Source organism: Maylandia zebra, linkage group LG22 (genome assembly GCF_041146795.1).
Source record: "Maylandia zebra isolate NMK-2024a linkage group LG22, Mzebra_GT3a, whole genome shotgun sequence".
In the NCBI taxonomy this organism is placed as follows: Eukaryota; Metazoa; Chordata; class Actinopteri; order Cichliformes; family Cichlidae; genus Maylandia; species Maylandia zebra.
The window spans coordinates 16,264,571-16,287,130 of NC_135187.1; the positions used below are offsets into that span (position 1 = coordinate 16,264,571).

At 39.6% G+C, this 22,560-nt stretch overlaps 1 protein-coding gene across 5 annotated transcripts in view; it reads left to right on the plus strand.

Moving 5' to 3' along the window:
* Positions 1-22,560, plus strand: part of csmd3b (CUB and Sushi multiple domains 3b) — a 424,286-nt gene that overhangs the window by 280,127 nt on the left and 121,599 nt on the right. For all 5 annotated transcript variants that reach the window (XM_076878974.1, XM_076878975.1, XM_076878976.1 and 2 more), the window contains exons 8-10: positions 3,643-3,730; positions 3,878-4,002; positions 14,794-14,915. In XM_076878974.1, the coding sequence (XP_076735089.1) occupies positions 3,643-3,730; positions 3,878-4,002; positions 14,794-14,915 (335 nt within the window). The remainder of the gene's footprint in view (positions 1-3,642; positions 3,731-3,877; positions 4,003-14,793; positions 14,916-22,560) is intronic.

Below are 22,560 nucleotides of genomic sequence, written 5' to 3' on the forward strand. Positions count from 1 at the left end.
GTGACTGCTGCGTGTTTTTGTTGTTTGATATTTTGTATATGCATTTTGGTCATGCTGTCCCACTTCTTCATTGCTTGCTTTGATATAGTTAATCATTGCTTGTTCTGATAAGTTTAATCATGGTTTGTTTTGGTCTTGCTTTAGGCTCAAGGAATGTGAATCAGCTGTAGTTAATATTGTTTACCGCCCACTCCTGCCTTCTCTTCTTCTTCTCTTCTTCTTCTCTTCTTCTTCTCTTCTCTTCTCTTCTTCTCTTCTCTTCTTCTTCTCTTCTCTTCTTCTCTTCTCTTCTCTTCTCTTCTTCTTCTCTTCTCTTCTCTTCTCTTCTCTTCTCTCACAGCCTGCAAACCTTTATAAATGAATCATTGAGGTCTCAAGCCCATTGTTGGGTTTATAAAAAATCTCCCAAGACAATTTCATGTATTTCTGCACTTTGTAAAATATATTATGTCATGATGTGTGATGATTTGGTAGAAAGGTAAACTGCCATTACATATTGCAGTCTATATCTAGAACCTTTCTAAAATAACAAGGATGCACTCATAATAAGTATAAGAGCTTCCCTGTTAATGTAGTGCACTTGTTTGGTGGGCAACCACAGTTCCTTCTGACTTGAAATACCCACATATAAGAATAAGTCACCTTGGAAACTAACACAATAGGCATCCCAAAGGGAACTATGGTTCCTTTGTCATTTCATCCACTGTAATACCGATTTGGCTACATGATTACATTTTTCTCTACAATTATAACTTTCAACATTCTATGAATATGCACAAAAAGCAGAGCTATTACCAGCAAATAGAGCTCACTTTTCAACATTTAACTTAATACATACATTATTTTTTATGTAAGTCCAACTTTCTTTCACACTTCTTTACTATAGCGTCTCTATTCGGTCATCTCACATCACACACGTACGCACAGACATTATGCAACTCTTTGAAGGTTAGTTATCTGTGTGCTATAATGGTGTTGATGGTTATATACTTTTATGTTTGCCACCTAGTCTAAACACCCCGCATGGACTCACAAATATGCAGATGAAGGTTCAAAGTCATGCATTTTTTTGCACACTATAAGGACATGAGAAGATAAGTGCACATAAGTGTTAATACGAGAGCGAGAGACTAATACCGTACGTGCAAAAACACCAAGATGATGGCCTTGCTTCTTGTTAATTAGTTTGCATGAGTGATAATTATGAATTTTTAAAGATCACAGATTTTTTTTTTTGCTCGTTTTCCTTATTTGCTTGCGTTTATGTGATTGTATGTTTGTGTGTAATTGCCTTAAATACTGTATGAGCTGATGGGGAGGCGATGTTCTGAGCTAGGCGCAGCGTGGTGGCTCGGCACATCGCGGATCCATCAGTTTCCTTGACAGGTTGGAGAGCCATGGTCGAGGTTTGATTCTACACATATGAATGTGTACTGTATGTTAATTAGTCTGGCTCTGACTGGTTAAGATGCTAATTTGTTCTTCTCTAACTGGTTTAACTCGTCAGTGAAGCATAAAGCCTGTCTGTGTGTCAGTCTGTGCCCATGTACACATGCGTGTGCGCTTAGATGTGGTTCTGTATATGTGCATGTATGTATATGTTTGTGGGTTCACTTTTGTGGGCTTTGTGTGTTTGTCTATGTGTACACAGAACTGATACTGTAACCAGTCCCTCTGTTGTACTGTTAATAGTCCAGATGGTCAAATTAGCCGCTCCAACAAAGCAACAAAGTATCTACTCTAACAAATCCACACACACAGAGCTGCACACCAACCACCTGCTGGGTTTGTTGATACAGACTACACATGTACATACATGTTAGCCAGATAGCCCAGACAGCCTGGGTGGGAAGGTGTTTATGTGAAAACAGAAATGGGCAGTATTATCACTTGGCCAGTGTTTGTCACACCTAATTGGGTTGTCTGGCTTTTGCGGGGGGGTTAAGATAAGAGAAAAGTTTGTTTTGTTTTTTTATCAGATTTCACCAGCAATTGTCTTACAACAAGAGTCAGTGCAGAACACTAAAAAATAACCAGAAAGTATCTTAAACAACGTGGCAAGGGAGTTTTAATTTCAAAACAGTGAGACTAGTTGACTTCGTAAGCGTTCTTGAGTAAAAAAAACTTGTTTAAATTTCTTGCAAATTCAGGACGTTTTCTTTTTTTTAACCCGTGTTCATTGCAAAGAGCCTTTCTTTAGATGAGGGGGACGCTGACTAATTAGAGCAGCAAAACCTATACACATAAATAAAATACAAAACCAAAACATGCAAAGTTAAAAAAAGATAATCATTTTGATATTATATTCATCATCCAAATAACACAAATAGAATTATGTTCTTCCACTCGTAATTTAATCATCCTAATGAAATTAGTAATCAAGAGAACAGTGCCGCACTGTTGTCTACTCTATGCTTTAAAAATAAACTGATTATTATACCACACTAAACTATTATTCCCTCTAAATTGAATATCACTCCTTGCATTTGAATATCAAAATAGACCACGGGCTGTTTTATTTGCTCTATAGCCGAAATAAATAAGCACACCAGGCTGATTTCTGCCTCTAGTAATATTCTGCTGACACTAGACATTAGGAAAGGATGACAGACTGGGAAGAAGCAGAAGAAAAAAACTCAAAAATCCTCAGAGGGGCCTAATTCTGTATTCACTGGTCTGAATGAAAAACTGTGAGAAACTCGAGGGTAATTTAAATAAGTTTACCCTCACCCTGATCTCATTAAGGAAATATCCTCTCACGTGGGTCGAAATAGAACATCAATGGAATGCAGCTCATTAAGATACCGTATTACTACTAATACTTTTTGCTTTGCTGCGATGTACCAGAAACGGCTCTGTGGCACGTGGTGCCTCCCTTATTTTGGGACAGAAAAAGCAGCAGTGTTTCATTTAAAAAAAGTAAAACTGTTGCTGCACAAAGAAGAAGGTCTAAACGGTCTGCAATGAGGTTATTTTATTCATAGATGGGGGCAAAGGGGACAGACCGAAAGACAAAAGGAAAATGATTAAAAAAACAGAAGAAAAACAGTACAACAGCAGTCTTATAATTAAAGAGAGATACTGAGTAAAGATTCATCCTGTCAGATCCACGTTTGTCCTGATGTTGCAGTCTGAAAGTGTTTGTGCAGTCCTGTCTGTTGTCTCTGTTCTACCTCTGTGATGTTTGGAGGGTTACTGTCAAGATTAGCTCGTCTGTGAGAGAATTAAGATCGTGTCTGGAGTGCTGTGTCATCCTTTACAGCCCACCCCACCATCTAGCCTGTCTGTTAGGCTATCTCCTGGTCGAACTTTTTTTTTCTTTCGCTGCTGATTGTAAAGCGAATGAGTGATAAAGCAGGCAGATTTCCTAAGCTAAAACTAAAGGCACCCTCACATCTGTCATTCAGAGGAATGACAGATGCGAGGGCGCATTGAAGCAGTACCATGTTGATTTGATGGTAAATTTCGAATTACAGTGTATTTATGTGAGCATAAAAATGAGTTTCATAATGTATAGCAGTCAGAAAACTAAACCTTCAGAGAAAGATTGCTCGTGGAATCCAGTGAACCAAATACTTCTTCTGTCTGTCTTCATCTAAACCGTGTTTCCTCGGCTCTCCACCTGTCTGTCTCTCTGTGTAGTAAATGAAGGCGGTGTGAGACAGGCTTCTAACTCCTGCCCAGACCCAGGAGAGCCAGAGAATGGAAAACGCCATGGCAATGACTTCAGGTACAATTGAAAAACACTGGCGTAGTTGCTTTTTAACAGAAATGCACAAATGCACATCTGTACAGAATCTTTGCAGCATAAACATTTTATACCTGTGTTTCTTTTTTTTCTTACACTATGTTATTATTTTTTTTCCATTTTGCATAGCATTGGGAGTGTGGTGCACTTTAGCTGCGGAGAAGACTATGTTCTACAGGGCAGCAAAAGTATCAGCTGCCAGAGAGTAGCAGAAGTGTTTGCAGCATGGAGTGACCACAGACCTGTCTGCAAAGGTAAGAAATGCCTTCCTTGTGTACCCACACCAGCATATACATCACAGGCACACATACAGAAATCTGCTGTAATCACAAATATGAAATATGAAACCTGCTAACTGTCCATGGGTGACTCCATGTGCATGTGTAACTGTGGTCAGTCAGTTACCTTGGCTTATCATCAGTTTGAGTTGAACAGGGCTGAGTTTACAGTGGAACGAAAATCCCATTACTGTTTCAAGCCGTTAGCTATAAAATTACGAAACAAAACAAAGTATAATCCAATGTTTGCAGTGTAGCGACTCAGTAACATGCTACGGCTGTATGCTTTCATCAGGGGAGCTATGATAGTGATTGTTTAGGACCTCAAATGAAGTAAACACAGTAGGGTGTAAACACTCCTCTACACAAGCACCAGATTTGATCTTAATTAAAATAGCACACAAATGAAAAAACACAATTACCACTACAATTTATTTTTAGGTGACACAAGTTATGCAATCACTCTGCTTATGGTTACATAAGTGACTACAGACTTTAATCATTGACCTCATTGAGAATGTTTGATTTTCTTTTTCTGGATTTTTTTTTAACATTTGCTACTGTTATAGATTCATACTTACAACACACACACACACACGCGCGCACACAAAGACGGAAAGAGGGAGACAGAGAGAGAGGGCGTCTGTCATGTTAAATGCCAAAGTCGTTTGTCATGTCTTCCTTCACTTGGCTTCAGTCCGTGGCTGGAGACACATACTTTAACATAAAAACCAATATTCTCTGGGCATGGGTCCGTGTGTGTGTGCGGCTGTGCGTGGGCATGCATGTGTGTGTGAGAGTGGAATATTTGAACCTCTAACTAATAATTACTAACATACAGACACAAAACGAACTAAGAAGTGGGGGCAGAGAAATCGAAAAAGTGAAGAAAGAGGGTAGAGAGACGCTGGAAAATGTCACACCTACTTTAGGCTGAAATCACAGTCTCGCTGGAATTAAAACTGACTGAATCCAACATAAAAAGCAACATATGAACAACAGTTACATTTTGGGCAAAAGGTGAGTTGCACTGTAGCGTTCAGGAGGGATGAAGTGTCTTGCTCAGAGATACCTGAGCAGGACCTCCAGGTGTTAGCCAGCTGTTGGTCGTGGTCTCTTGCCCGCTGGTCACCATATGACCTCGTGCCTCGACTTTAGCCTCAGGTTTCTCTTGTGAACCAAACACGGGAAGTGACCATCATTAAGGTTTTTGGTACTGTGTGAGCACAGATCCTTTTTAAGCAGGTAGAATATATCATGTATAACTTGTTGGTTCCCACCAATCAGCCTTATTACCATTAACCCATTTTTAGAGATATTACAGTGCTAATACCTTTTGATTGGCTCTTTATCATCATTAATAGCTAACAGGGAGTCATTATCACTAAATATTTTATAATGAGCAATTAAATACAGCTACTGACATTAAGCCAATCAAGCCTTACATTTACCTGGATGTGATGAGGGGCTAAAGTCTCCCCAAAGGATGACTGCCAATGACATTTAAGTCACTGGTGTTGTGCCTCGGAGCAGTGAGTGGTTAAATGGGATGACCTCTATCACTGGGAAACAGAGCCATTCGTCAGCAGGGATATTTGCAGGAAAAGCGTGTGGGCAGAGTGAGACATTTCCGCAGAGCTGCTGTAACTTCAGAGCAGCAGGTGTGCATTGTTAAAGCTCTGGTGGGTATAATACACAGTAAAAAAAGAAGAAGAAGAAGAAGAAGAAAAGAAATACAGAAAAAAAACAACCATGAACAACTTTTTGACAAAGCCGTGACAGAGTGCACCATCCTGTTTCGTTGCTGTTGCTAAGTAACTAGTCATTTTTTTTGCCAGCTGATCTTTGTTGTTTTAAGTGTTTCACAATGGAGGGCACTGTTACTCCAACATTGTCCCCACCTATAAGCTGTTTAAAAGCAGTTCTTGCCACCTTATGTTCAGAGGCCAACAATAGGAACAGTTATATTTAATGTTCACCATTCTGTACATTATGTCTGACAAATGTACCTTTATTAATCATAGGTGATACTGAATGACCCACTACCTGTGCTGATTGTGACTGTAATATTGTTAAAAATGGGTGGCAGAACTTTTCTGTGACACTACTCCTCCCAGTACCGCTGTGCGTAACTGTTATCCAGCGTGTGTCTCTCCGGCATTGCTGAAGCAGTGAAACAGAAAGGCGTCCATCTTCAAAAGTTCCGTAAATCCGAGAAAAACCCACAGCGAGGTTGTTTGAAGGACAAAGTGCGTGTAATACGAGAATCACATCTTTCTGACAACAATGCTGAGGCTTATTTTGAGCTATATGCCAGGATCACAGGAAATAAAAACCAGAAAACACTAACCACAATACTCTGCAACTGTAAACATGGTACATATACATTAAAAGCTTTTGATGGCTTAGCTGAAAAGCAGGCAGAAGAATGTAGAGACTTCTGCTCCATCTATAAAGCTATTCAAAAAAGAATCCCTCACAGACAAAAATCTAATATTGAAATTCTGAACCTTTCTCGCTTGCCTTAAAGGCGAAGGCAGGTTCATCTTGAGCTAATAGACTGAGAGCAGAATCGCCTTTTCTGTTGTCTAGAAGTGGTCTGAACTATCATCATCATTTGATGCCTTTTTCTTTTCTACCTTTGGGAAACTCCTTTTTTAACAGTCAGTAGCAGTGCAGCAGTAGGTGCTATATCAAAGAATACGGGGATTCTTCGGGCCTGTTACACTGAATACAAGTTCATGTGTGACTGCTTCATTTTGGTTCAGTTTTAGTTCTGGTGGAAATGTTTTCTCCCTGTCTTCACCTCCAACCAGATGGCTGCCCCTGTCTAGGCCTGTTTCTTCCTGAGGTTTCTTCCTCTTAAAAGGGAATTTTTTCTTCCCACAGCTGCCAATGACCTGGTCATAGGTGGACATATGATTGTTGGGGTTTTCTCTGTGTTATTGTAGGGTCTTACCTCACAATACAAAGCACCTTGAGGCAGCTGTTGTTGGTGCTATATAAATTACAAAGTGGCAAGAGGATCAGGAGGAGGAGCTCGAGTGGGTCTGCATGCGTTAATAAAAGGGCTACTATGACAACAGCTGTAGTGATGATGTGTTTTTTAGGTGATGGTGGTCAAGCTATGGACAATCAGCTTACTTTATTTTGTGCATCATTTGTTTCTAATTGTAATTGAAATTCTTTATCCTTCGTGGTGAGAAAAAAATTGTTACAGTGTTACAACTTCAGTAACATTATACAATGAACAATGTTTTTTATTGCAGCCAATCAAATTGAGGATAGTACGGGCTGGCCACAAAGTCAAGCACAGCCCAGCTGATTACAGCTGATTTCACCGCCTGTGGCATTAGCAAGCCACTTTGCAACCCACATCCACCAGAACCACTCATTTCAGTCTTGAATCTGTCTTAATGAGTGTCACATCTGCTCTGTTACGGACCAGGAGATCTTTCTGCTGCTCTCGCTGCATCCAGCTTTGTAAATATGTGCGTAGAATGGCAAGGAGGTCCCAGAACAGAGCCATCCAGCTAAATATAAACTACTGCAGATGGAAATAACAATCTTGTTTTTACTACATTGCGCCTAAGTGGACTATATTTGTCTGTAGTAAAGTGAATACTCCAAACAACTGTGTAAACATGCAATTTGTGTGAGTTACAACTCCAGCAGAAAATCATCGAAAATTGAGTTCATATTCTGATAAACAAATTAATCTGTTAGGTTACCAACAGTGTTTGAAGAGATTCTCTGAGGTGGTGGAAATTCCAATTAAATATTATTAAAAAATGCACAAGCCAACCAAAAAATCAGGCTCCAAATATATAAACACCACCCTGCACTGCTCTCCACTTTGGCGCCAGTGCATTCATTTTAATCCACACAATTATGAAACAGATGCAGGCGCAAAAATTTGTACTTGATCCCAATGAAAATGGCCCTATGCCTCTGTTTGCACCTCCGCTGGCAAAGGAGAGTTCAACAGGTAAGCAAGTAAACATTTGAACCTCACGGAGAAAAGTGTCCCTCTTTAGGTTACTTTATTTCATTGTGTTGAACAAAACGGTGTGAGATAAGGGCCGTGTTTAACTGAACACAGCTCAGATTTGACCTTTACAGCCAACCAGCCAATAGCTAAAGTGGAAACTCATGAATAACATTGAGAGAGGCAATCTGTCAGGAAGCATCAAGCCAGCTGATTTATTAAAGGGTCACTCCTGTCAAACACTTAAATACAGCTAAATGTCTCTTTTGGAACATTATGTGGAAAATAAAGTGGTTGCAGAAATCTGCTCTCAGTATACCAACAGTATAACCACCAGAAAGAGGTTGATAGATATATATTTTAAGAAAAACAACAACAACAACTGCAAGATGGACACAGAACAGTAATCAGTTTATTAGATACAACAGAACAAATACAAAACCAAATAAAAAAAAGTATAAAATAAGCCATCAAACTGCAATGTCCCTCTGTCCACCACTTTATGAGAGAAAGAGAGAGAAAGACTGAGAGAAAGAGGGAGTCGGTCCATGTGGCACCTTGATTAATGGACAGATGGCAAGGCCACTGAGCCAACTCTTTCTCTCTGTCCCTGTGTGTGTGAACTCCAGGGGTGTTCAGTTGATCTGCCTGAATATACTGACTCAATGAAGGGTGCTATATATCAGCTGGATAGACACAGACTCACATGCGCATATGTTGATTTCCAATAATAGAGAAGAAAAGGGGAGAAACCGTAATGCGCAGGCATTGCTCTATATGTGTGTGTGTTTTTTTCCGTGTGCGTTAGTGTCTGTGTGTCTACCCAATTTTTTGTGTGTGTACCCATTAAAGCTCCAACCAGAACGAGGGCCAGTGGAACACTGTGTTCCAGCTTAATGATGTCATCAATCATTGTCTGTGTCCATTGGTCAATCTATCTGCTCCTGTAGACAGCCTGTTAAAAGAGTCAGTTTGACCATCCTGCAGAAACTTCTGATCTCCAATCTGACACAAACCTGATACAGATACAGCTTTTAAAAAAATCGAATTTATACTCAAACTTGATAGATTTCTTAGTTGAGTAAAAAAAGTTTTTCCCTTTTTTCAATAAGAAAATGGCCCTGATTCTTTCCATGAAAAACAATTTAGAAGTTTGTTTTAGATTACCTGTCCTTGGTCAACTATGTCAACAATTAATCAAGTCACATTTATTTACTAAGAAATTAACTTTAGTCAGGATGTTTCCTCAGTTATCATAATCTAAGTTGTAATCTTTACCTCATTATTAGGAAAAATAGATCTGTCTTGAATCTGTTCAGCTTTTCTTAACATGCTTAGCTCAGTATCAAATACTGGCACTGGTAATTTGGATTTTAGGCCTAGATAACAGTCAATGACCTTGGACAAATGTGTATTGTCCATTTGGTTGGCAAATGGTTGTTGGAGGTTGCTGGCTGCTGATAGGTGAAACTGGTCACAAGAGTGCAATGCACCAAAAACTACCATGCCATTGCTTTGGACACTAACAGATTCCTGCAGTTATGTTTTGTCATGTTTTGCATGGAAGGGGCCAACTTGTCAGTAACGATTCGTTAACTACTTGATGAGCATTAGTGAATCCTGAAAAAGTGTTACACGAACCAGTTCACTTCCATAGTAAAACTTGTGCCTTACCGCTGCAACCAGCATGTTTCAAAATCTCTATTTTGCACTAGCTATAGTTTTAATGTCTCTCCACAACCATTGGCATGTGTTTACAGACAGTTAGATATATTTTAATGTAAACTACAGGCAACCATTTAAATCTGCCAGCAACCAAAGTAATCACAAGTTTTTCAGTATTACCTCTTTTTGTTCACTCTTTGCATTCTTTGCTTGTCGAGATTAAAGGGACCTACAAAGACTGACAACAGCATCGCAACCTTCACTTAATGACTTGTGAAATGTTTAATGCTGCAGGCAGCTGATGTCATGGGGATACTGTCTTTTTACTGACAAGTCTTGAGGCAGCCGCAATAGCGCACAGGTAGAACACAGGTAAGACGCTCGTAAGCAATTTATGATGGACAGCGACTGGTTCCTGAGATCAAAGCTCAGTGTCCTTTGGTACTCCATAGCAAAAAGTTTACTTTAAACTGCCTGTGCACAATATGTAAGGCAAACTAATAGAAATTTAATGGTAAAGGTATAATTGTAAAAAAAAAAAAAAAATCTGATTTGATATCTGATTGTATTTTCTGTGTGACTTGTCTCTCATCCACTGTTATGAAACGGCTGTGTGCAGGCAGGAAAAGGACCCAAAGTGCAGACTCCGGAGACAGACGTGAACTCAAAAGGGCACCAAAACTAGGAATACAAAATACACTTACACAGACAGAACACACCGCAAGATAGGGGTAGATTGCAACACGGACACAGAGAAACACAGGGCTTAAATACACAGAGGAGCAATCAGGGAATGGGTAACAGGAGGGAAACACAGCTGGGGCAAATCAGGCCTAACGAGACAAAGGAAGCACAACCAGACGCATTTACATGAGACACGGACTTTCAAAGTAAAACAGGAAACATAACAGGGACTGAACTTACAGACAGACTCACAGGCAGGCACTACAGAGGGAACAGAGACGTGGGACCAGGGCAGACACAGACACGGAGATATAGCCGACAGGGGAGACAGCAACTAAGGATTACACAGAGACATAAACCATAAGACAGAACTCTAACAAAGAAACCAAAGACTAGAAATGATAAATAATATAATAGACTCAAAAACCCTGGGTCAACGACCCAGGCATCCTAACATCCACTGCTCTTTATGCTGTCTGAGGGGCAGTGAGGTAGAGGGCCAGGCAGATAATTTGGAACTCTTAAGGGTTAAGTGTCCTTGGTATGCTTCAGCAGGTATAGCAGTATGGATGATTGAAGCTAAGCTTCCACTGTGGGGACGATTCACTAACCACAAAGGCCACCCTGCTGAGAAAGCAGAGTTATAGACCTTGAGTGTAAGGCAAATCAGTCTGGAGGAAGCTCTTTTGAACATTCTCAGAGCAATGTTCCCAGTGCTTATGGGGTGCGTCAGTTATGCTCTGAATCTATAAAACAAAACTTTGGGGAGATGTTTGCAAGGGCGTTGGAGCTACACTATGGACTTTGGCAATGTGTTTCTTGCCTGGAACACCATTTAATTTTGGTTCACATCCCAGTGGTTTATGTGGGTAAGCGTGTTTGTCTAAGTGTGATAGAGTGAGAGACAGAAAAAGAGAGGGAGAGTCCTGGGGGATTCTGCTTGATCTGAAAATATAAAAACAAAGTGTATATGTTGTTACACACACACACTCCGTACTATTCCTGCCTAAAGCATTTACTTAACCACGCTCTTGATTTCAGCAATATGTATTTATCATCACTTTTTTCTTCTTTTTAATTTGATCTGCAGTTCATTATCGCTTCAATGATAGTGTGGCTCTTTTGGCTTTAAACCCTGTATACTGTGTGCCAACATAAATAATTATGAGAGGAAGAGAAAGCGATACAGAGAAACACAGAGACAGACGTTCAACTTACACACACTGACAGGCATTACAATTGTGCTATTATAAATACATGTCAAATGTCTTCAATCCAGCATACTGTGTGCATGTTAACAGTGGGTCAAATGACATATATGTTTTCTAAATAATGAAACATTTGAAATTAAAAACCCAGATATCTCTAGAAACCAGTTCTGTAACTTCACAAGGTTTTAGCCACCTTAAGCTCAGACACACTGGCGGGTGATATGGTTTCTGTTTGCCAGGAATTTAATTAGATTTCTGATGGCTTGGTAAAACTGTTTTGCATAAAAATATATGAATATGTATAAATAGAAATTTGTATTTAAAATAAAATGATTTTTCACACCTATATTCTACAAAACTGACTCCAGATCCGAAAGCTAAGATGCCAACCTCATATACACATATGCTGCAATGGTTTCCACCGCCCATTTCTCACCTGTGGATCCAAAACTCTGGGTGCAGACCTACATCAAAGCAGCCATTCTGGCACAAAATAGCAGGTAAACACAGGTGTTAGTAATTGTAATAACGAAAGGTCATTTGTATTGTGGTACACAGTTTTAATTAATGTCATTAGCAACATCTGTGTTTACCTACTATTCCATGCAAAAATGGCTGCTTTAAAACAGGCTTATCAGATTGATTTTTATGGACTTTGGGTTCTGTCACACAGACTTTATGGCAAAGAAAGAACCATATCTTTCCCTGCTGTTAGGGAAGTATGAGGAAGAGAGCAAACACAGTTAAGGTCATCGAAATTCAGGATTGTGTTGATGTGCAAGCACAGTTAAGTAACAGTTTGCTGAGTTAGTATGTTAAATGTACAGGAATTTTCTTAATTGAGGTATTGTGAAGAAATTATGTCAAATATCAATTTTAGTTCTTGAAAAAATACTGTAAGTGAGTTTTTGTGAGTAACAGTATGGGTTTGTTGTTGTAGCGAGTTAAAAATCGGGGAGGAGGTGTAATTTTAATTGCTTTAAGCTCAACACTGGAAAATAGTTTTATCTACAACAGCATGTAAAATGTATGTGATCATCATATGGGCCATATTTCAATTATTTACTAGGAACTTAACACGTGATGAGACCTTTACAAGAGTTTACTGCAGTAGAAAATATAACAGTTGCCTCTGACAAGTAGTACAAAGTAGTATTAAATGGAAATATATATCAGCACAGCGCCCCACTGCCAGGTGAAACGTCCAAAAGACACAGGAAGAGAAAGCAAGAAAAATAGGTATGAAAGGTAATGAAGAGACACTGAGAACAAATGATAGAGCGTTATGTAAACCATGAGCTACATTCAATGGCTCATAAGGGGACTAAGACATGAAAATAAAAGACCTGGAGAGACAGACTGAGCGAAAGACAGACAGATGCAGGCTGAGAGACAGATGGAGTTCAGCGTAAGTTATGCGATGTTAGCTCCTCTGGTAATTCTGGTGATAAGTCTCTCTGTGCGCTATTGCTATAGCAACATCATGCCCGTTTTGCTGTGGGCACGGTGATGGGCTGGCCATTCGTTCAGGAAACGCTGATTGAGCTGTCAGTGCACTCGCAAACACGAGCTTACACACAAGTCTTGAGACATTCAGTTAAATCATTTCTCACGCGCAACCCTAGCGTGCACACATGTTCACAAACACACACTTTATCTCTACATATCTATCGGTGTATAAACCGCTGTGAGCTAAACACTAGAGCAGGTCAGCTGAGGATGCTATGAGAATTAGGGAAACACGAAACAACTGGGTATGGTCAGGCGGGACTCTTGCAAAGATCTCGTCGACAGTAAGACAGAGAAACATAGAAACAGAAAAGAACTATATAAGGTTGTCTCTAAGGGGTGTTGTACTTGTTCTGACACTCTCTTACAGCACTTCACGGTTGCAGTCCATTACACACACACACACACACACACACACACACACACACAAGCACAAAAAGACCCGTAGACAAACATGTTGTGGCTCTTATTCTTTTATTTGTCCCTTTCCTTCATTCTGACCACCGAGTTAAAGTCGGGAGTGGGCTTTTGTCTGAGAGTATTTGAAAGTTTCCATTTGTAAGGATCTATATTATCTATATATATACTCAATTATTTTGCAATGCTAGGTGCATTTGTCTCTTGTGCAGTGCGTGTCAATATAAGCTCGACTGAATACGTACATTTGTCGCCCGCTTCTAAAATGAGACCGTCACATTTAAGCGTTGATGCTTATTCTTTTGTTTTAGGGGTTTGTGAGCACGTGTGTGTGTTTGTGTTTGTGTGGCTGTTAACTGTACGTATTCTTATGGCCTGCCACTGAACAAACTAATTATGGAACAAACGGTGCTTCAAACCAACCAGAAAATTACCTCCCAATTCTAACAGGACGACCCAAGGACAGACAGGCAGGTTCTCTATCACATCTAGTCAGAACACAAAGCCTAATAAAGGCTTAGTGGGTTTATCGAACACCTAGCATGTGTCATTTTCAACACTTCACTAAGTGTAACTTCAGCATTAGTGTTTGAGTTTGTAAGGGGTTCCAGCACAGGCACTGACTAAAATAAGAAGTAAATTTCTATGGCTCAGCAGAGAGAATCTCCACTTTACACTTTCATACCTCTGGTTGACTTTTTTCACCTCTTTTTTTTTTAGTTTCTTTTTTTTAAGACAGACTGTAATTATAACACCTGTAGTAAAGCGAAGTTGTTGACTTTCAGCAAATTGCAGGTGAATGTATCTGTCACTCAATACTACAGTTCTAGCTAATCCTGTGGTATTTCACACCCAATAGCTTCCAATTAAGCACTGTTATCCAGAGAGATGTTGCTGGCAATATCAATACCATCTATGTGACCTTCTGTTCCTCTTTCTGTACCTGTCTGCACTTGACTCATTTCTTCTTTCCCCTTTCTGTTCTTCTCTTTCCTTTCTGTCACAGTACTTCTTCCTTGCATCTCTCAGCTGTGCTAAATCCACTTTAATTGTTCTCCTCTAAACTTGAGCTGTTACCCACAATTGTTACACTTTTGCTGCAGGTTGTATCCTGAATATGTCTGGCTAAACATCACCTAAATGGTTTAATTATAAAGCTAATTGTCACTCTTTTGTTGTGTGGTGACTCAACAGCCTACAATTACTGTTGCTAAAACCAATATTAATGCTTCGGTTGCTTTTAAAACAATGACATTATGTTTTATTTTGTTTTGCTTTGTTTTCTCTCCACAGTGAAGACTTGTGGCAGTAATCTTCAGGGGCCATCAGGAACCTTTTCATCTCCCAACTTCCCAATTCAATATGAGAACAATGCACAGTGTGTGTGGATAATTACTGCCTCAAATCCCAATAAGGTAAGTCTTCATTTTGATTCTATCGCTGTCAAATTCTCAAATTCAAATTTAGTGTGAAGAGAGATCAATTAATTCCAAAACACATATATCAAAGTGCATCACTGGTAATACACAAACTCACTTTAACCATAGAGACATATTGCCTGTACATGTAGTTATAGAACAAGTAATAAGTAAAATAGTTCCTACTTTCTAATTGTAGAGTTCATTATAAAGCAGTTTAAATCAGCAAGCACACTTGCAATACATTATTATTATGTGAAGAAGCAATACTTAGTATTGATGCTGTTTTTCTCTCTGCATACCCAAGCTAAAATTGGGGAAAACCCGTCAAGTTACAAAAGTGGAACTTGAAACCTCCAGGTTTGGTGTAATGGGGGCTTATGAAATGTTAAACAAGCAACAGCAGCACCAACACAGCCAGGAGTGATAAGTGCATGTGAGCTGAAATTCTGCCTTACTGTAAAGAATTAGCGCTATGCAGAAGTATGTGGAGTATTGCAGCCTAGCAGCACAGCCCAAGTTTCCTTCCTGAACCAGCTTGAAGGTTTCGCTCCATTTGAATTTCATGCATTCGCTTTAATTTTAATTGATATAAATCAGCAGTTCTTACAAGCATTTACAAAGTTGGTTAAGAAGCATTTTTGCATAATTGAAATGGGTTGATAATAATTCACATAGGAGGTGTTGTAAATTATATGCCAGTCAAAGCATGTCCGCATTTGATTCTGTGTGATTGGTTAATCCCGCAAAGGGGCAGACGATAGGTTGGAGGTTAGATGGATATCTGCCATTGGCCGCTTTATGTCCCACGAGAAATCTGATTGGTATTCAGACACGCACCCTTATTCGACTCGGGGCTCTGTTGTGACCACTCTGTCGTCAATGGCAACACCTGCGTCAGCACAATAGGGACGAACAAACACATACAAGCGTGTGCACACACACACTTACATATATAACTGCTCAAACACACACTGCATATTGTTTTTGAGACGGACACACACACACACACACACACGCAGTCACTTTGTTGGTGCTCAGAACCTTTCTGTCTCTCTCTCTCCCCCCTGCTCTCACACACAGTGCTCTCTGTCACTGCCCAAGGCCTCTGGTTTATGGTCTAAAGCAATACATTCTCTGTTGAAGGCTATACTGTGTAGGTGACAGTTGAAGGCTACAACACTAAGGCCATTTGGACCCTTTGTGTTTCAGGTGTGTGTGTGTAAATGTGCGACACATGTTAGAGGGGTGAAAATTACTGTATATCTATTGTCTGATAAATGATAATGGATATTGCCAAACACATAAACCTAAATGAAGACGAGATGAAGCAGAAAAACATTTTGTAGCCCTTTATCTCAAAGGACTTCACAGGCCGTGCCTCGTAATGTATTGTAGTGTTCCACGCCACATCACGTACAAGCCATGCACCATCCTAAACATGTATGACATCTTTTATCCCACTACATCATATCTGCTATATGCCATACTGAATCACAGACCACACAGAACCACAAGGTACACATGTGTTTTTTTATGACACTACATCACACCAGAGGTCTTCAGGGGATTATATATTTATACAGTACGTGCCATGAAGAGACAGACATCCATTCAGAACAAACCCAATGTTTGTTTGTGCATCGAGACGTATACCACACAGACCACATTCCTGGTAAAAAAAAAAGTTTTCCTTTTGCCCCAAGGAATATTAAATATTATAGGTAAATACTGTATAACAATACTGCATAGCAGAGCAATTTAAATGATTCTAAAGCTGAAGAGCCTTCAGATCATAGTACAAACTGCTGGTATCTCATCCCAAAAACAACTTTAAAACATGAACTGAGCCTGAAATTGACTTCCTCATATTGCAGTCTACCAGTTATCCATAGTTTTTGAAATCTAAGGTTATATTTCTTCATATATATATATATTTCTTTATACAACCACAGGTCCTACCTGTCTTTGAATTTGTCTAATACAGTACATACAGTAGAGACTTGTTAGGTCCAGATAGCAAAGCCAGAGAGAAAGAAATCGGCCTGGCAAAGACTGACAAATCCTTGTCTGCCCACAACTCTTCTCTCACCTTCATTTATTTTTCATCTGCCTTGGTGAATTGTGTGGACATGTAAAGCTAATAGGATTCAAATTATTAATATGAAAAAAAACTCTCGGTTGTGGATTAATATCTTGTCAAACTTTTTTTAATGCTATCAGATAACTGTCATTGCTTTTCATTGTCACCGCTCTGAAGTATGTTTTGAAAATAAAAACAAAAATAATAGCATCGGTTAATCCGGTAGATCAATTTCAAAGGCATTTAGAATTTTTTAAAAAATACAACAAGGTCTAGAAGATTTGTTTTGCCAAATAAAAGCAGGCTTCAATTTAAGGGTTCTTACAAAATTAGACATTGCCCCCTATTTTCAGAGGCTCAAAATTAATTGGAGGAACTAGCAAAATTTAAAATATAAGGATTATTTTAATACTTGGATTAAAATCATTGCTAGTCAGTGGCTGTGTGAAGCCTACAGCCCATGAACTTCACCAAATGTGATGTTTCCTCCTCTAAGATGCTCTTCTAGACCTTTACTGCAGCAATCTTCCACTGCTGCTTATGGTTTATGGGGCCTGTGGGTCTCTCTGCCTTCAGTTTTGTATTTAAGAACCGAAAAGCATGCTTTATCGGGTTGAGATCAGCCCAAGAGCTTCTTCCTTGAAAGCTCTTGAGTCAGTACTGTGGAACGCTGTCTGGACCGTTCAGCAGATTTTGGCTGAATCAGAGTAGAGAGTGTAGCATGTATCATTAGCAGCTATGCAAGCCCATACTATAATGTAGCCTCCACCATGTTTGACATGTATTGTTGTGTGGTTTCTGTTATTAGCGTTTTCATTCCTTCTCCACCATTTTTTTCTTTTTATAATCATAGATGCAGTTTACAGAGTGATCTTGGTTTCACATGTCTAAAGTTGTTTTTGGGGGGAGGTGGTTTCAGCCCAGGACAGGCTTAGAGAATTCTACAGTCATTGACTTTAGTTGCCTTCTGTGGTCTTTCAGGGATTTGAATGTTGCTGAATGGGCAGGTGCACTTCTTCTTTGTAGAAATGTACTAGACTGTTAATTTGGCCACTTCTTACATTTTTTTCCTTTGTCTCTGATGGGTTTGTTTGGCCCCAAATCTTTTTGGAGCTCGTTCGAAGACTTCCAGTGTAAAGCTACAGATACAATTTCAACTTCAGATCTTTTACCTGCTTAATTTGTCATGGAATAATAATAATTATTATTATTATATCATTTGGCCATTAAAGCTGAAAGTCTCTGCTTCAATCACATCTTGACTATTGGATTTAGATATTATAATATAATGTTTTGGTATTTCACAAAAAAAGGGTGTATACTGTATCTCACTGTCAAGAAAGTTGGTAATAATCTACTTTAAACATTATGTTAAAAAATACAATAAGTAAAACACACTACCACAGTGCACAGGATATTGATCTGCAATTACTGCAGTCACTTTCTCTAGTTAAGGCTGCACTCACAGTTGGTGTTGAGCACATTTCAGTTAGTGTTTATAAGTTCCCGTTGGTTTAGGAATTCACATTCTGCATGCTTCAGATGTTTAGTGACAACAGGAAATTGCAGATCCAGAGAAGCATCTCGTTGAGTAAAAGGTAATTTACCAGTCCAAGAGCAGGCTTACATATGTTGGGCAGGTGGCAGAGGCAAGTACACAGTTGGGAACTGGCAGGTAAACAACAGGTAATGGGCAAAAATGACTGTGACAGAATGGGAGCAGTGATGATCTGGTGTACTGGCAGTAAAAATCTGTTCTCAATTAGGGAGCTGATGTGGCAACGAGGGGCAACTTAGCAAACAGGACAGTAGTAGGTTGATCTCAGTATGAGGGAAGGCAACAAAAGAACCCCAAACTCCTTAAAAGAGAGGCAGTCTGAGAATCACAAGAGCAAGAGGGTGTAGCCTGCATAACACGTTCCAAACAAGAGAATAGTCCTGTCTCTACAGCAAGAAGATCTCTTTTTTTTTTTTTATTACTTCTATACATCTCTGCCTGTTTCAACTTGTACTCTTTCTCTCATTCATCCTGCCTCTTCCTTCTCTTTGTCTCTTTTTTACACTGCCCACTCTCCTCCTCCTTGACTCCCAGAGGCACTGTCCTCAGAATTACCCAGATTCTTCATTAAAGAGCTCAAGCTGAAACCATCAAATTACTACTGAGAAAGAGAGAATACAGCGAGTGAGGAGAGCACTTGAGGGGAAAAATCTGTTTTTCACTGTTTCCCTCCTATCTCTTTCTCCATTGCGCAAATTCACACAGATTCTCACAGAGGTGCCTTCTCATACTCTGAAGGTAAAGAGACATAGTTTCCAAAGCTCTCCCACTCTTCTTCTCTCCCGATCTTTGCAAGCCCCATTCCCTCCATCCTTCTCTGCCTATACACCACCCTCTCTCTCTCAGGTTAAGTGTTAATGGGGTTCTATAGCTCTCTGATGTTATTGCTTCATTTAGTTTTGGCAGAATGAGCCTTTAGAGCCAATTCATTCTCTCCTGTTCTCATTTAACCTTGGGGATGGTAGGACAGCATGCCCATTACTAGACTTCACTTCACTTCTTCTCTTCTCTTCTCTTCTCTTCTCTTCTCCTTTTCTGTATTTTCTCCATCATTTGGTTTCTCCTTCTCCTTGAATTTCCATGTTCTGCGATATGAGCAAATCAAAACACTTCTTTCTTACTATCGTTTGGTCATGATACAGGAGATTGGATAAAAGTCTTTACATACTGTAGGTGCTTAGCTATCTTTTAGTCTTTTCATGACAGCTGGACACACACCTAAAACAGTAGCCTTTTACATTATAAAGTGTGTGCTAGGTTTCTGTGGCCCGATTCACATTTGCATGCACAGTCTAATGCATAACACATGGATACAAGATGACTACTGCAGCGCTGCGATGATGAATATTTAGTTAGCACCCCTATGATAAACACAAAGGTAGTGCATGCAAGGGCATTCAATTCAAAGACAGGAAGGAATTGTTTTAGGTAGATTTTCCATTAATACTGTAGGCATTAAATTCAGAAATGCCCTGCAGGCTTAAGAAAAAATCAGACATACACTGAAGCTAGTAGGCAAAGAGAAAAAGAAAACACTCCACTGGTTTTCTGTCATTAAAGAAATGGTATGCTTCTGCATCTTCCTGACGGGATGAACAGCATAGCACTTTTAAGGGCTCAGGTTAAAAATGTTAAACATTTATCATAGGAGAACAGTGATTCTAATGCTTTCTATAGTTCAGTAGTTGCATAGCAACAGTAAGGGGCAGGCACAGCCTTTCCCACTAGTTCCTGTTCAGAGTTGGTATCTGGAAAGGATGCACCTGGCAGTCCAAGCTGAAAAAAGTATAAGTAAGGGGCAAAACACTGAGTAGTCTCGGACTTTAACCATCAGTCTTCATCAGCTGCATCCCAGGTCTCATCACAATGGCACGATTTATACTGGAGAAGCACATTCAAGGGGAGCGTGTTGATCGGGGTTTATGGTAATGCTGTCACAGACAATCTTTTATCCCCCAGCCCTGTCAATGCCCGCTTTACATCACCGGCTGTGTCACTCACCAGGTGTTTCACATATTCCTAGTGTAACTATATCTTCAAAGTATCTTAAGATCTTTTATGGTATAAGTAGGGAGGAGCTTCGCTCACCTCATTGTCTCCACGACAACCAAAGGAAGTGCTTTATCAAGCAGAAATCCAATTCTGTCGCCTCATTGGCTAGAGGCCATAGACGGATAGAAGGAAGACATGCAGCAGCCAATTAGAGAGAGATAGAGAGGGTGGTAGAGAGAGAGAGAAAGAGAAAAGCGGGAGAGATAGCTAGTGAAAAGAGATCGACAGAGAGATGGATGTTTGCATGAACACCAACCAATTAGAAGAGAGGGGAAATATGTGGAGTTTTCAGCTTCATCTATCATAAACACAAACTGAGCACACTAAATGTAAAAAGGAACACACACATAAACACTGACCCTCACATTCCCACTAATGAGGTTCCAGTCGAAGCCGACTTCAGTGCAGCATTCATAGATGCATAAACGTAAGTGCATGCATGGATTCAGTGCAATGTGCTTATGGCTTAGCTGTGTTTAATGCTGTGTGAACTGTGCTGATGTGTCATTAGGACATTCTGTAAAGGACATATACAACAAGACAGAACAACTCTAATGGAATACTCCTTATAGAGTCCATTTCAGAATGAGGTATTTTCAGAAGCAAAGCTTTGTTACCTACAGCAAACTAAGCAAAAGGCATCATTTCTAGTGTTTCTGCATATCGATGCCCTTGTTGTCCTCAGCCTTCAAACTTTTTGTATCTGCTTGTTGGCCCGATTCATAGTTATTTCACCTACTTGGGATAGAAGGATTGTTTAAACCCACTCACTATACCAATTATTTGGTAGTATAGTCTCATCATTCACTTTTTTTGACTGTAAGCACTATAAAAATTGGAGGCACACACACACAGAAATATAGCGTGAAAGACAATACAGTAATGACTGCTCCCAGCTTACTTCATGAGCTATCAATCTGTGAATGTTGTGTGTGGAGCACTGCAACCACGATTTCATTTTCACTTCTTTCTGGCATGCACTGAACAAGTGAAACCCACTCACTTTGAATTCTCTATGCACATTTGGATGTGTTTCTTTGCTGTGCCTAGTAAGTTTCAAGATTTTTCCTTTTTATCTCAAACCTGCTGTGGAAAGCTTTTGGTAATCTCTGATCATTTAACTCAAAATATATCTATGAAGCGCTTCCATCATTTTTCCACCATTTGCATTTGATAGACCCGTACTTGTTGCTGTCAAATTAATCGTCTCCAGTGCCCATCCTCTATACTTTCAACACTGCACTAGAATGGCATCCACACGTTATTGCAGGTGGAAAGGAAAAAGGAAATAAAAAACCTTTTTCCATAAAGTTTGTAAGCTCTTGAACAGTGTTTCACTTATGGAAAGTCATTCAGCTATGTCAGCAACCATTTGCGATGTTAAAAGTGCACAACGTGACTTTTAAGTATTGTGATCATCATGATTATCCTTGTAAAAGCACGATCTGATGTTGTCTTTCTATAAAATCTGTAAAAACAGTCATATAAATGCGGCTGTTACTTCTCAGATTTGCTGCTGTGCTGAGAACCTGCTTTGAGTTCATGAGAATACAGCAATAAGTGTGTGTGAATATGGCAACTGTGTAATCAGAGCAATAGATACAGTAATCTCCACAAAGCCTGTGCCTGTCTGTTTCCGTGTGTCTGTGTGCATGCTTTCCAGAGAGATTTTAACAGGTTTGTAGGTAATGCTTTAATCCAATCTGCTGCCTCACATACTGATAAGACTGAGTCAGCACCTTGAGCAGTGGGCAGATTGTTGCTTCATCTTTGTATACACTCTTGTTTATTCCATTTCCGGTGAAATCGGGTGATGGTGCTGTTACGCTTTCCCAGTTTTTTTGGTATATTTGGGTATGTCTACATTAGTTGTTGTCAGTCAAAAGATAACTTTACTTGCTTGTGGCAGAAGAGGTAAAGCAAGTATTAAATGGCAAAAAAATGAACCC